General features: G+C 48.5%; 1 protein-coding gene across 1 annotated transcript in view; it reads left to right on the top strand.

Annotated features, from left to right (window-relative positions):
- The window catches only part of LOC124010629 (girdin-like), a 41587-nt gene that overhangs the window by 9267 nt on the left and 15927 nt on the right, over positions 1-16393 (top strand). The window contains exons 11-14 of the mRNA XM_046323299.1: positions 14056-14202; positions 14448-14631; positions 14792-14922; positions 15127-15198. Of these exons, the coding sequence (XP_046179255.1) occupies positions 14056-14202; positions 14448-14631; positions 14792-14922; positions 15127-15198 (534 nt within the window). The remainder of the gene's footprint in view (positions 1-14055; positions 14203-14447; positions 14632-14791; positions 14923-15126; positions 15199-16393) is intronic.

Here is a 16393-nt window from a genome sequence, read left to right as displayed (position 1 = left end):
TTGAGGAGCATACTCTCGCTTCCCGACAAGTGATATTCCTTTTTGGGGAGCATGCTCTCGGTGCTAGGTGATATTCCTGTTTGAGGAGCATGCGCTCACTGTCTGACAGGTGATATTCCTGTTAGAGGAGCATGCTCTCACTGTCTGACAGGTGATATTCCTGTTTGAGGAGCATGTTCTCACTGTCTGACTGGTGATATTCCTGTTTGAGGAGCATGCTCTCACTGTCTGATAGGTGATATTCCTGTTAGAGGAGCATTTTCTCGCTGTCTGACAGGTGATATTCCTCTTTGAGGAGCATTATCTCGCTTCCCGACAGGTGATATTCCTGTTTGAGGAGCATGCTCTCGCTGCCCGACAGGTGATATTCCTGTTTGAGGAGCATGCTCTCACTGTCTGACAGGTGATATTCCTGTAAGAGGAGCATGCTCTCACTGTCTGACAGGTGATATTCCTGTTTGAGGAGCATGTTCTCACTGTCTGACAGGTGATATTCCTGTTTGAGGAGCATGGTCTCACTGTCTGACAGATGATATTCCTGTTTGAGGAGCATGCTCTCGCTTCCCGACAGGTGATATTCCTGTTTGAGGAGCATACTCTTGCTGCCCGACAGGTGATATTCCTGTTTGAGGAGCATGCTCTCGCTGTCTGACAGGTGATATTCCTGTTTGAGGAGCATGCTCTTGCTGTCTGACAGGTGATATTCCTGTTTGAGGAGCATACTCTCTTCCCGACAAGTGATATTCCTTTTGGGGAGCATGCTCTCGCTTCCCGACAGGTGATATTCCTGTTTGAGGAGCATGCTCTCACTGTCTGACAGGTGATATTCCTGTTAGAGGAGCATGCTCTCACTGTCTGACAGGTGATATTCCTGTTAGAGGAGCATGCTCTCACTGTCTAACGGGTGATATTCCTGTTAGAGGAGCATGCTCGCACTGTCTGACAGGTGATATTCCTGTTAGAGGAGCATGCTCTCACTGTCTGACAGGTGATATTCCTGTTAGAGGAGCATGCTCTCACTGTCTGACAGGTGATATTCCTGTTAGAGGAGCATGCTCTCACTGTCTGACAGGTGATATTCCTGTTAGAGGAGCATGCTCGCACTGTCTGACAGGTGATATTCCTGTTTGAGGAGCATGCTCTCACTGGCTGACAGGTGATATTCCTGTTTGAGGAGCATGCTCTCGCTGTCTGACAGGTGATATTCCTATTTGAGGAGCATTCTCTCGCTTCCCGACAGGTGATATTCCTGTTTGAGGAACATGCTCTCGCTTCACGACAGGTGATATTCCTGTTTGAGGAGCATGCTCTCGCTGCCCGACAGGTGATATTCCTGTTTGAGGAGCATGCTCTCACTGCCCGACAGGTGATATTCCTGTTTGAGGAGCATGCTCTCGCTGCCCGACAGGTGATATTCCTGTTTGAGGAGCATACTCTTGCTGCCCGACAGGTGATATTCCTGTTTGAGGAGCATGCTCTCGCTGTCTGACAGGTGATATTCCTGTTTGAGGAGCATGCTCTTGCTGTCTGACAGGTGATATTCCTGTTTGAGGAGCATACTCTCGCTTCCCGACAAGTGATATTCCTTTTTGGGGAGCATGCTCTTTCCCGACAGGTGATATTCCTGTTTGAGGAGCATGCTCTCACTGTCTGACAGGTGATATTCCTGTAAGAGGAGCATGCTCTCACTGTCTGACAGGTGATATTCCTGTTTGAGGAGCATGTTCTCACTGTCTGACAGGTGATATTCCTGTTTGAGGAGCATGCTCTCACTGTCTGACAGGTGATATTCCTGTTTGAGGAGCATGCTCTCACTGTCTGACAGGTGATATTCCTGTTTGAGGAGCATGCTCTCACTGTCTGACAGATGATATTCCGGTTTGAGGAGCATGCTCTCACTGTCTGACTGGTGATATTCCTGTTTGAGGAGCATGCTCTCACTGTCTGATAGGTGATATTCCTGTTAGAGGAGCATGCTCTCGCTGTCTGACAGGTGATATTCCTCGTTGAGGAGCATTCTCTCGCTTCCCGACAGGTGATATTCCTGTTTGAGGAGCATGCTCTCGCTGCCCGACAGGTGATATTCCTGTTTGAGGAGCATGCTCTCGCTGCCCGACAGGTGATATTCCTGTTTGAGGAGCATGCTCTCGCTTCCTGACAGGTGATATTCCTGTTTGAGGAGCATACTCTTGCTGCCCGACAGGTGATATTCCTGTTTGAGGAGCATGCTCTCGCTGTCTGACAGGTGATATTCCTGTTTGAGGAGCATGCTCTTGCTGTCTGACAGGTGATATTCCTGTTTGAGGAGCATACTCTCGCTTCCCGACAAGTGATATTCCTTTTTGGGGAGCATGCTCTCGCTTCCCGACAGGTGATATTCCTGTTTGAGGAGCATACTCTTGCTGCCCGACAGGTGATATTCCTGTTTGAGGAGCATGCTCTCGCTGTCTGACAGGTGATATTCCTGTTTGAGGAGCATGCTCTTGCTGTCTGACAGGTGATATTCCTGTTTGAGGAGCATACTCTCGCTTCCCGACAAGTGATATTCCTTTTTGGGGAGCATGCTCTCGCTTCCCGACAGGTGATATTCCTGTTTGAGGAGCATGCTCTCACTGTCTGACAGGTGATATTCCTGTTAGAGGTGCATGCTCTCACTGTCTGACAGGTGATATTCCTGTTAGAGGAGCATGCTCTCACTGTCTGACAGGTGATATTCCTGTTAGAGGAGCATGCTCTCACTGTCTAACGGGTGATATTCCTGTTAGAGGAGCATGCTCGCACTGTCTGACAGGTGATATTCCTGTTTGAGGAGCATGTTCTCACTGTCTGACAGGTGATATTCCTGTTTGAGGAGCATGCTATCACTGTCTGACAGGTGATATTCCTGTTTGAGGAGCATGCTCTCACTGTCTGACAGGTGATATTCCTGTTTGAGGAGCATGCTCTCACTGTCTGACAGGTGATATTCCTGTTAGAGGAGCATGCTCTCACTGTCTGACAGGTGATATTCCTGTTAGAGGAGCATGCTCTCACTGTCTGACAGGTGATATTCCTGTTAGAGGAGCATGCTCTCACTGTCTAACAGGTGATATTCCTGTTAGAGGAGCATGCTCGCACTGTCTGACAGGTGATATTCCTGTTTGAGGAGCATGCTCTCGCTTCCCGACAGGTCATATTCCTGTTTGAGGAACATGCTCTCGCTTCACGACAGGTGATATTCCTGTTTGAGGAGCATGCTCTCGCTGCCCGACAGGTGATATTCCTGTTTGAGGAGCATGCTCTGCTGCCCGACAGGTGATATTCCTGTTTGAGGAGCATGCTCTCACTGTCTGACAGGTGATATTCCTGTTTGAGGAGCATGCTCTTGCTGTCTGACAGGTGATATTCCTGTTTGAGGAGCATACTCTCGCTTCCCGACAAGTGATATTCCTTTTTGGGGAGCATGCTCTCGCTTCCCGACAGGTGATATTCCTGTTTGAGGAGCATGCTCTCACTGTCTGACAGGTGATATTCCTGTAAGAGGAGCATGCTCTTACTGTCTGACAGGTGATATTCCTGTTTGAGGAGCATGTTCTCACTGTCTGACAGGTGATATTCCTGTTTGAGGAGCATGGTCTCACTGTCTGACAGATGATATTCCTGTTTGAGGAGCATGCTCTCACTGTCTGACAGGTGATATTCCTGTTTGAGGAGCATGCTCTCGCTGTCTGACAGGTGATATTCCTATTTGAGGAGCATTCTCTCGCTTCCCGACAGGTGATATTCCTGTTTGAGGAACATGCTCTCGCTTCACGACAGGTGATATTCCTGTTTGAGGAGCATGCTCTCGCTGCCCGACAGGTGATATTCCTGTTTGAGGATCATGCACTCTCGCTTCCCGTCAGGTCATATTCCTGTTTGAGGAACATGCTCTCGCTTCACGACAGGTGATATTCCTGTTTGAGGAGCATGCTCTCGCTGCCCGACAGGTGATATTCCTGTTTGAGGAGCATGCTCTCGCTGCCCGACAGGTGATATTCCTGTTTGAGGAGCATACTCTTGCTGCCCGACAGGTGATATTCCTGTTTGAGGAGCATGCTCTCGCTGTCTGACAGGTGATATTCCTGTTTGAGGAGCATGCTCTTGCTGTCTGACAGGTGATATTCCTGTTTGAGGAGCATACTCTCGCTTCCCGACAAGTGATATTCCTTTTTGGGGAGCATGCTCTCGCTTCCCGACAGGTGATATTCCTGTTTGAGGAGCATGCTCTCACTGTCTGACAGGTGATATTCCTGTAAGAGGAGCATGCTCTCACTGTCTGACAGGTGATATTCCTATTTGAGGAGCATGTTCTCACTGTCTGACAGGTGATATTCCTGTTTGAGGAGCATGCTCTCGCTGCCCGACAGGTGATATTCCTGTTTGAGGAGCATGCTCTCACTGTCTGACAGGTGATATTCCTGTAAGAGGAGCATGCTCTCACTGTCTGACAGGTGATATTCCTGTTTGAGGAGCATGTTCTCACTGTCTGACAGGTGATATTCCTGTTTGAGGAGCATGGTCTCACTGTCTGACAGATGATATTCCTGTTTGAGGAGCATGCTCTCGCTTCCCGACAGGTGATATTCCTGTTTGAGGAGCATACTCTTGCTGCCCGACAGGTGATATTCCTGTTTGAGGAGCATGCTCTCGCTGTCTGACAGGTGATATTCCTGTTTGAGGAGCATGCTCTTGCTGTCTGACAGGTGATATTCCTGTTTGAGGAGCATACTCTCGCTTCCCGACAAGTGATATTCCTTTTTGGGGAGCATGCTTGACAGGTGATATTCCTGTTTGAGGAGCATGCTCTCACTGTCTGACAGGTGATATTCCTGTTAGAGGAGCATGCTCTCACTGTCTGACAGGTGATATTCCTGTTAGAGGAGCATGCTCTCACTGTCTAACGGGTGATATTCCTGTTAGAGGAGCATGCTCGCACTGTCTGACAGGTGATATTCCTGTTAGAGGAGCATGCCTCACTGTCTGACAGGTGATATTCCTGTTAGAGGAGCATGCTCTCACTGTCTGACAGGTGATATTCCTGTTAGAGGAGCATGCTCTCACTGTCTGACAGGTGATATTCCTGTTAGAGGAGCATGCTCGCACTGTCTGACAGGTGATATTCCTGTTTGAGGAGCATGCTCTCACTGGCTGACAGGTGATATTCCTGTTTGAGGAGCATGCTCTCGCTGTCTGACAGGTGATATTCCTATTTGAGGAGCATTCTCTCGCTTCCCGACAGGTGATATTCCTGTTTGAGGAACATGCTCTCGCTTCACGACAGGTGATATTCCTGTTTGAGGAGCATGCTCTCGCTGCCCGACAGGTGATATTCCTGTTTGAGGAGCATGCTCTCGCTGCCCGACAGGTGATATTCCTGTTTGAGGAGCATGCTCTCGCTGCCCGACAGGTGATATTCCTGTTTGAGGAGCATACTCTTGCTGCCCGACAGGTGATATTCCTGTTTGAGGAGCATGCTCTCGCTGTCTGACAGGTGATATTCCTGTTTGAGGAGCATGCTCTTGCTGTCTGACAGGTGATATTCCTGTTTGAGGAGCATACTCTCGCTTCCCGACAAGTGATATTCCTTTTTGGGGAGCATGCTCTCGCTTCCCGACAGGTGATATTCCTGTTTGAGGAGCATGCTCTCACTGTCTGACAGGTGATATTCCTGTAAGAGGAGCATGCTCTCACTGTCTGACAGGTGATATTCCTGTTTGAGGAGCATGTTCTCACTGTCTGACAGGTGATATTCCTGTTTGAGGAGCATGCTCTCACTGTCTGACAGGTGATATTCCTGTTTGAGGAGCATGCTCTCACTGTCTGACAGGTGATATTCCTGTTTGAGGAGCATGCTCTCACTGTCTGACAGATGATATTCCGGTTTGAGGAGCATGCTCTCACTGTCTGACTGGTGATATTCCTGTTTGAGGAGCATGCTCTCACTGTCTGATAGGTGATATTCCTGTTAGAGGAGCATGCTCTCGCTGTCTGACAGGTGATATTCCTCGTTGAGGAGCATTCTCTCGCTTCCCGACAGGTGATATTCCTGTTTGAGGAGCATGCTCTCGCTGCCCGACAGGTGATATTCCTGTTTGAGGAGCATGCTCTCGCTGCCCGACAGGTGATATTCCTGTTTGAGGAGCATGCTCTCGCTTCCTGACAGGTGATATTCCTGTTTGAGGAGCATACTCTTGCTGCCCGACAGGTGATATTCCTGTTTGAGGAGCATGCTCTCGCTGTCTGACAGGTGATATTCCTGTTTGAGGAGCATGCTCTTGCTGTCTGACAGGTGATATTCCTGTTTGAGGAGCATACTCTCGCTTCCCGACAAGTGATATTCCTTTTTGGGGAGCATGCTCTCGCTTCCCGACAGGTGATATTCCTGTTTGAGGAGCATACTCTTGCTGCCCGACAGGTGATATTCCTGTTTGAGGAGCATGCTCTCGCTGTCTGACAGGTGATATTCCTGTTTGAGGAGCATGCTCTTGCTGTCTGACAGGTGATATTCCTGTTTGAGGAGCATACTCTCGCTTCCCGACAAGTGATATTCCTTTTTGGGGAGCATGCTCTCGCTTCCCGACAGGTGATATTCCTGTTTGAGGAGCATGCTCTCACTGTCTGACAGGTGATATTCCTGTTAGAGGAGCATGCTCTCACTGTCTGACAGGTGATATTCCTGTTAGAGGAGCATGCTCTCACTGTCTGACAGGTGATATTCCTGTTAGAGGAGCATGCTCTCACTGTCTAACGGGTGATATTCCTGTTAGAGGAGCATGCTCGCACTGTCTGACAGGTGATATTCCTGTTTGAGGAGCATGTTCTCACTGTCTGACAGGTGATATTCCTGTTTGAGGAGCATGCTATCACTGTCTGACAGGTGATATTCCTGTTTGAGGAGCATGCTCTCACTGTCTGACAGGTGATATTCCTGTTTGAGGAGCATGCTCTCACTGTCTGATAGGTGATATTCCTGTTAGAGGAGCATGCTCTCACTGTCTGACAGGTGATATTCCTGTTAGAGGAGCATGCTCTCACTGTCTGACAGGTGATATTCCTGTTAGAGGAGCATGCTCTCACTGTCTAACAGGTGATATTCCTGTTAGAGGAGCATGCTCGCACTGTCTGACAGGTGATATTCCTGTTTGAGGAGCATGCTCTCGCTGTCCCGACAGGTCATATTCCTGTTTGAGGAACATGCTCTCGCTTCACGACAGGTGATATTCCTGTTTGAGGAGCATGCTCTCGCTGCCCGACAGGTGATATTCCTGTTTGAGGAGCATGCTCTCGCTGCCCGACAGGTGATATTCCTGTTTGAGGAGCATGCTCTCGCTGTCTGACAGGTGATATTCCTGTTTGAGGAGCATGCTCTTGCTGTCTGACAGGTGATATTCCTGTTTGAGGAGCATACTCTCGCTTCCCGACAAGTGATATTCCTTTTTGGGGAGCATGCTCTCGCTTCCCGACAGGTGATATTCCTGTTTGAGGAGCATGCTCTCACTGTCTGACAGGTGATATTCCTGTAAGAGGAGCATGCTCTTACTGTCTGACAGGTGATATTCCTGTTTGAGGAGCATGTTCTCACTGTCTGACAGGTGATATTCCTGTTTGAGGAGCATGGTCTCACTGTCTGACAGATGATATTCCTGTTTGAGGAGCATGCTCTCACTGTCTGACAGGTGATATTCCTGTTTGAGGAGCATGCTCTCGCTGTCTGACAGGTGATATTCCTATTTGAGGAGCATTCTCTCGCTTCCCGACAGGTGATATTCCTGTTTGAGGAACATGCTCTCGCTTCACGACAGGTGATATTCCTGTTTGAGGAGCATGCTCTCGCTGCCCGACAGGTGATATTCCTGTTTGAGGATCATGCACTCTCGCTTCCCGTCAGGTCATATTCCTGTTTGAGGAACATGCTCTCGCTGATATTCCTGTTTGAGGAGCATGCTCTCGCTGCCCGACAGGTGATATTCCTGTTTGAGGAGCATGCTCTCGCTGCCCGACAGGTGATATTCCTGTTTGAGGAGCATACTCTTGCTGCCCGACAGGTGATATTCCTGTTTGAGGAGCATGCTCTCGCTGTCTGACAGGTGATATTCCTGTTTGAGGAGCATGCTCTTGCTGTCTGACAGGTGATATTCCTGTTTGAGGAGCATACTCTCGCTTCCCGACAAGTGATATTCCTTTTTGGGGAGCATGCTCTCGCTTCCCGACAGGTGATATTCCTGTTTGAGGAGCATGCTCTCACTGTCTGACAGGTGATATTCCTGTAAGAGGAGCATGCTCTCACTGTCTGACAGGTGATATTCCTGTTTGAGGAGCATGTTCTCACTGTCTGACAGGTGATATTCCTGTTTGAGGAGCATGCTCTCACTGTCTGACAGATGATATTCCGGTTTGAGGAGCATGCTCTCACTGTCTGACAGGTGATATTCCTGTTTGAGGAGCATGCTCTCACTGTCTGATAGGTGATATTCCTGTTAGAGGAGCATGCTCTCGCTGTCTGACAGGTGATATTCCTCTTTGAGGAGCATTCTCTCGCTTCCCGACAGGTGATATTCCTGTTTGAGGAGCATGCTCTCGCTGCCCGACAGGTGATATTCCTGTTTGAGGAGCATTCTCTCGCTTCCCGACAGGTGATATTCCTGTTTGAGGAGCATACTCTTGCTGCCTGACAGGTGATATTCCTGTTTGAGGAGCATGCTCTCGCTGTCTGACAGGTGATATTCCTGTTTGAGGAGCATACTCTCGCTTCCCGACAAGTGATATTCCTTTTTGGGGAGCATGCTCTCGCTTCCCGACAGGTGATATTCCTGTTTGAGGAGCATGCTCTCACTGTCTGACAGGTGATATTCCTGTTAGAGGAGCATGCTCTCACTGTCTGACAGGTGATATTCCTGTTAGAGGAGCATGCTCTCACTGTCTAACGGGTGATATTCCTGTTAGAGGAGCATGCTCGCACTTGACAGGTGATATTCCTGTTTGAGGAGCATGTTCTCACTGTCTGACAGGTGATATTCCTGTTTGAGGAGCATGCTATCACTGTCTGACAGGTGATATTCCTGTTTGAGGAGCATGCTCTCACTGTCTGACAGGTGATATTCCTGTTAGAGGAGCATGCTCTCACTGTCTGACAGGTGATATTCCTGTTAGAGGAGCATGCTCTCACTGTCTGACAGGTGATATTCCTGTTAGAGGAGCATGCTCTCACTGTCTAACGGGTGATATTCCTGTTAGAGGAGCATGCTCGCACTGTCTGACAGGTGATATTCCTGTTTGAGGAGCATGTTCTCACTGTCTGACAGGTGATATTCCTGTTTGAGGAGCATTTTATCACTGTCTGACAGGTGATATTCCTGTTTGAGGAGCATGCTCTCACTGTCTGACAGGTGATATTCCTGTTTGAGGAGCATGCTCTCACTGTCTGATAGGTGATATTCCTGTTAGAGGAGCATGCTCTCACTGTCTGACAGGTGATATTCCTGTTAGAGGAGCATGCTCTCACTGTCTGACAGGTGATATTCCTGTTAGAGGAGCATGCTCTCACTGTCTAACAGGTGATATTCCTGTTAGAGGAGCATGCTCGCACTGTCTGACAGGTGATATTCCTGTTTGAGGAGCATTCTCTCGCTTCCCGACAGGTGATATTCCTGTTTGAGGATCATGCTCTCGCTTCACGACAGGTGATATTCCTGTTTGAGGAGCATGCTCTCGCTGCCCGACAGGTGATATTCCTGTTTGAGGAGCATGCTCTCGCTTCCCGACAGGTCATATTCCTGTTTGAGGAACATGCTCTCGCTTCACGACAGGTGATATTCCTGTTTGAGGAGCATGCTCTCGCTGCCCGACAGGTGATATTCCTGTTTGAGGAGCATGCTCTCGCTGCCCGACAGGTGATATTCCTGTTTGAGGAGCATGCTCTCGCTGTCTGACAGGTGATATTCCTGTTTGAGGAGCATGCTCTTGCTGTCTGACAGGTGATATTCCTGTTTGAGGAGCATGCTCCCGACAAGTGATATTCCTTTTTGGGGAGCATGCTCTCGCTTCCCGACAGGTGATATTCCTGTTTGAGGAGCATGCTCTCACTGTCTGACAGGTGATATTCCTGTAAGAGGAGCATGCTCTCACTGTCTGACAGGTGATATTCCTGTTTGAGGAGCATGTTCTCACTGTCTGACAGGTGATATTCCTGTTTGAGGAGCATGGTCTCACTGTCTGACAGATGATATTCCTGTTTGAGGAGCATGCTCTCACTTTCTGACAGGTGATATTCCTGTTTGAGGAGCATGCTCTCACTGTCTGATAGGTGATATTCCTGTTAGAGGAGCATGCTCTCACTGTCTGACAGGTGATATTCCTGTTTGAGGAGCATGCTCTCACTGTCTGACATGTGATATTCCTGTTTGAGGAGCATGCTCTCACTGTCTGACAGGTGATATTCCTGTTTGAGGAGCATGCTCTCACTGTCTGATAGGTGATATTCCTGTTTGAGGAGCATGCTCTCGCTTCCCGACAGATGATATTCCTGTTTGAGGAGCATGCTCTCGCTGTCTAACAGGTGATATTCCTGTTTGAGGAGCATGCTCTCACTGTCTGACAGGTGATATTCCTGTTACAGGAGCATGCTCTCACTGTCTGACAGGTGATATTCCTGTTTGTGGAGCATGCTCTCGCTGTCTGACAGGTGATATTCCTGTTTGAGGAGCATTCTCTCGCTTCCCGACAGGTGATATTCCTGTTTGAGGAACATGCTCTCGCTTCACGACAGGTGATATTCCTGTTTGAGGAGCATGCTCTCACTTCCCGACAGGTGATATTCCTGTTTGAGGAACATGCACTCACTGCCCGACAGGTGATATTCCTGTTTGAGGAGCATGCTCTCACTGTCTGACAGGTGATATTCCTGTTAGAGGAGCATGCTCTCACTGTCTAACAGGTGATATTCCTGTCTGACTGTCTGACAGGTGATATTCCTGTTTGAGGAGCATGCTCTCGCTTCCCGACAGGTCATATTCCTGTTTGAGGAACATGCTCTCGCTTCACGACAGGTGATATTCCTGTTTGAGGAGCATGCTCTCGCTGCCCGACAGGTGATATTCCTGTTTGAGGAGCATGCTCTCGCTGCCCGACAGGTGATATTCCTGTTTGAGGAGCATGCTCTCGCTGTCTGACAGGTGATATTCCTGTTTGAGGAGCATGCTCTTGCTGTCTGACAGGTGATATTCCTGTTTGAGGAGCATACTCTCGCTTCCCGACAAGTGATATTCCTTTTGGGGAGCATGCTCTCACTTCCCGACAGGTGATATTCCTGTTTGAGGAGCATGCTCTCACTGTCTGACAGGTGATATTCCTGTTTGAGGAGCATGCTCTCACTGTCTGACAGGTGATATTCCTGTTTGAGGAGCATGTTCTCACTGTCTGACAGGTGATATTCCTGTTTGAGGAGCATGGTCTCACTGTCTGACAGATGATATTCCTGTTTGAGGAGCATGCTCTCACTTTCTGACAGGTGATATTCCTGTTTGAGGAGCATGCTCTCACTGTCTGATAGGTGATATTCCTGTTAGAGGAGCATGCTCTCACTGTCTGACAGGTGATATTCCTGTTTGAGGAGCATGCTCTCACTGTCTGACATGTGATATTCCTGTTTGAGGAGCATGCTCTCACTGTCTGACAGGTGATATTCCTGTTTGAGGAGCATGCTCTCACTGTCTGATAGGTGATATTCCTGTTTGAGGAGCATGCTCTCGCTTCCCGACAGATGATATTCCTGTTTGAGGAGCATGCTCTCGCTGTCTAACAGGTGATATTCCTGTTTGAGGAGCATGCTCTCACTGTCTGACAGGTGATATTCCTGTTTGTGGAGCATGCTCTCACTGTCTGACAGGTGATATTCCTGTTTGTGGAGCATGCTCTCGCTGTCTGACAGGTGATATTCCTGTTTGAGGAGCATTCTCTCGCTTCCCGACAGGTGATATTCCTGTTTGAGGAACATGCTCTCACTTCCCGACAGGTGATATTCCTGTTTGAGGAACATGCACTCACTGCCCGACAGGTGATATTCCTGTTTGAGGAGCATGCTCTCACTGTCTAACAGGTGATATTCCTGTTAGAGGAGCATGCTCGCACTGTCTGACAGGTGATATTCCTGTTTGAGGAGCATGCTCTCACTGTCTGACATGTGATATTCCTGTTTGAGGAGCATGCTCTCACTGTCTGACAGGTGATATTCCTGTTTGAGGAGCATGCTCTCACTGTCTGACAGGTGATATTCCTGTTTGAGGAGCATGCTCTCACTGTCTGATAGGTGATATTCCTGTTTGAGGAGCATGCTCTCGCTTCCCGACAGATGATATTCCTGTTTGAGGAGCATGCTCTCGCTGTCTGACAGGTGATATTCCTGTTTGAGGAGCATGCTCTCACTGTCTGACAGGTGATATTCCTGTTACAGGAGCATGCTCTCACTGTCTGACAGGTGATATTCCTGTTTGTGGAGCATGCTCTCGCTGTCTGACAGGTGATATTCCTGTTTGAGGAGCATTCTCTCGCTTCCCGACAGGTGATATTCCTGTTTGAGGAGCATGCTCTCGCTTCCCGACAGGTGATATTCCTGTTTGAGGAACATGCACTCACTGCCAGACAGGTGATATTCCTGTTTGAGGAGCATACTCTTGCTGCCCGACAGGTGATATTCCTGTTTGAGGAGCATGCTCTCGCTGTCTGACAGGTGATATTCCTGTTTGAGGAGCATGCTCTCACTGTCAGACAGGTGATATTCCTGTTTGAGGAGCATGCTCTCGCTTCACGACAGGTGATATTCCTGTTTGAGGAGCATGCTCTCGCTGCCCGACAGGTGATATTCCTGTTTGAGGAGCATGCTCTCGCTTCCCGACAGGTGATATTCCTGTTTGAGGAGCATGCTCTCACTGTCTGACAGGTGATATTCCTGTTAGAGGAGCATGCTCTCACTGTCTGATAGGTGATATTCCTGTTTGAGGAGCATTCTCTCGCTTCCCGACAGATGATATTCCTGTTTGAGGAGCATGCTCTCGCTGTCTGACAGGTGATATTCCTGTTTGAGGAGCATTCTCTCGCTTCCCGACAAGTGATATTCCTGTTTGAAGAGCATGCTCTCGCTGCCCGACAGGTGATATTCCTGATTGAGGAGCATGCTGTCGCTTCCCGACAGGTGATATTCCTGTTTGAGGAGCATACTCTTGCTGCCCGACAGGTGATATTCCTGTTTGAGGAGCATGCTCTCGCTGTCTGACAGGTGATATTCCTGTTTGAGGAGCATGCTCTCGCTGTCTGACAGGTGATATTCCTGTTTGAGGAGCATACTCTCGCTTCCCGACAAGTGATATTCCTGTTTGAGGAGCATGCTCTCGCTGTCTGACAGGTGATATTCCTGTTTGAGGAGCATGCTCTCGCTTCCCGACAGGTGATATTCCTGTTTGAGGAGCATGCTCTCGCTGCCCGACAGGTGATGGAGCGCTTATGGAGCGCTGAGTACAAGGCCGTTAGTTCCTGATGGAGGGACAATAGAGAGCCCTGAGTATCAGGCCATTAGGACCTGATGGAGGGACAATAGAGCCCTGATTACCAGTCCATTAGGACCTAATGGAGGGAGAATAGAGCTCTGATTACCAGGCCATTAAGGACCTGATGGAGGGGCAATATAGATCCCTGAGTACCAGGCCATTATGAGCTGATGGAGGGACAATAAAGCCCTGAATACCTGGCCATTACGACCTGATGGAGCGCTGAGTACCAGGCTGTTAGGACCTGATGTTCCCCTCTCTACAATATGTCTCTCTGTCTTTGTCTCTCTCTCTGTCTCTGTTCCTGTCTCTGTCTCTATCTCCTGTCCTTGTCTCTGTCTCCTTGCCCGTCTCTCTCTGTGTCTCTGTCCTTGTCTCTCTTTGTCTCTATCCCATGTCTTTGTTTGTGTCTCTGTCTTTGTCTCTCTCTCTCTGTCTCCATCCCCTGTCTCTCTCTGTGTCTCTGTCCTCTGTCCCTGTGTGGAACCCCCTGTAGGAGCAGCAGCAGTTGTGTGTGGCGCTGCAGGAGACCCAAGTCCTGCTGGAGGAGCAGCTGGCAGACACACGGCAACGCTGCTCCAGCCTACGGGAGCTGGAGAGGGACAATCTGCTGCTGCGACAGAGACTCATAGACCTGGAAGGGGTAGGTAATGGTGGTAATGTGTATGTGGTAATGTGTGTGTGTGTGTTAACCAAACATGTTTGTGAATCACAAGTAAGGAATTTGGCATCTGCTGGTTGGGCTCACAAAGACATTTCCCTAATTTTCTGGTGTGTGTGTGTGTGTGTGTGTGTGTGTGTGTGTGTGTGTGTGTGTGTGTGTGTGTGTGTGTGTGTGTGTGTGTGTGTGTGTGTGTGTGTGTGTGTGTGTGTGTGTGTGTGTATTAGGAGCAGGACACTGAGAGGCAAAGGGTCAATGAGCTGTTAGAGATGAACATGGGCCTGGAGGCGGAGCTTAGACATGTGCTTAGACACAACAATACAGGCATGACAGCGGCTCGACATTTCCACCAATCAGAGGTGGAGTCTGACGAGGAGGCTGGGCTAAGAGAGGAGCTAAGAGAAGATATTGGTCAGTCAGTCTGCCTGTCTGTTGTGTCTTTTCAGTTAAATTGTTTGATTATTGTCAACTACCCCACCTCTCTAATTCAAATTCAAATAAACTTGAATGGCATGAATGGGTACCACTGTTGCCAAAGCAATGCAATTATATATCTCTCCCCCCCTGTCAGATCTGAAGCCTCTGAGTGTGGAGGTGGGTGAGGCGTCGTCACTGAGACTTCTGGGAGCTGAAAATGAGAATGCCGAGCTGAGGAGACGTCTGGAGGACCTGCAGTCTGAACAGGAGGTCAGGGGTCAGAGGGTAAGTGTCAATCAATCAATAAAAATAGAATGAGTCTAGAGTAAACCTCCAGAGAGCAGGCAAAGGCAACAGTAGCAAGGAAAATTAACCTTGAGAAGAATGAGACACTACACAGGGAACCTTTTGGCTTGCCAAGTACATGTATTAGTGTCCAGGCTAAGGGTACTGCTATTGGAGGATCCAACTGTCTGCTATATTTTGCAGCAAGCTGATTTGCCGGAGGTGAGGGAGGAGCTGGACTGTCTGGAGGCAGAACATCAGAATACACTAAGAGAGGTGAGCTGATGTGACCGACTAGGTTTGGACAAGTATGTGTTAAACCTCTGCGCTAAAGGCTAGGAGGCAAACAAATTCTTCAGGTCTAAGAGAACGTTACTCATCATGGGGGTGTGGTTCACTAAACCGTTATACTGACATGTATCTAGATGTGACCTCACTGTGTCGTCTGACATGTATCTAGATGTGACCTCACTGTGTCATCTGACATGTATCTAGATGTGACCTCACTGTGTCGTCTGACATGTATCTAGATGTGACCTCACTGTGTTGTCTGACATGTATCTAGATGTGACCTCACTGTGTCGTCCGACATGTATCTAGATGTGATCTCACTGTGTTGTCTGACATGTATCTAGATGTGACCTCACTGTGTTGTCTGACATGTATCTAGATGTGCTCTCCTTGTGTTGTCTGACATGTATCTAGATGTGTCCTCCTTGTGTTGTCTGACATGTATCTAGATGTGACCTCACTGTGTTGTCTGACATGTATCTAGATGTGACCTCACTGTGTCATCTGACATGTATCTAGATGTGACCTCACTGTGTTGTCTGACATGTATCTAGATGTGACCTCACTGTGTTGTCTGACATGTGTCTAGATGTGACCTCACTGTGTTGTCTGACATGTATCTAGATGTGACCTCACTGTGTTGTCTGACATGTATCTAGGTGTGACCTCACTGTGTTGTCTGACATGTATCTAGATGTGTCCTCCTTGTGTCTTGTCTGACATGTATCGAGATGTGATCTCACTGTGTTGTCTGACATGTATCTAGATGTGACCTCACTGTGTTGTCTGACATGTATCTAGATGTGACCTCACTGTGTTGTCTGACATGTATCTAGATGTGACCTCACTGTGTCATCTGACATGTATCGAGATGTGACCTCACTGTGTCATTTGACATGCATCTAGATGTGACCTCACTGTGTTGTCTGACATGTATCTAGATGTGTCCTCCTTGTGTTGTCTGACATGTATCTAGATGTGTCCTCCTTGTGTTGTCTGACATGTATCGAGATGTGACCTCACTGTGTTGTCTGACATGTATCTAGATGTGACCTCACTGTGTTGTCTGACATGTATCTAGATGTGACCTCACTGTGTTGTCTGACATGTATCTAGATGTGTCCCCCTTGTGTTGTCTGACATGTATCTAGATGTGTCCTCCTTGTGTTGTCTGACATGT

This window comes from Oncorhynchus gorbuscha, linkage group LG23, assembly GCF_021184085.1.
Source record: "Oncorhynchus gorbuscha isolate QuinsamMale2020 ecotype Even-year linkage group LG23, OgorEven_v1.0, whole genome shotgun sequence".
Lineage (NCBI taxonomy): Eukaryota > Metazoa > Chordata > Actinopteri > Salmoniformes > Salmonidae > Oncorhynchus > Oncorhynchus gorbuscha.
The sequence above is the reverse complement of the archived record's forward strand: the minus strand, read 5'-3'. Positions and strand labels throughout refer to the sequence as shown.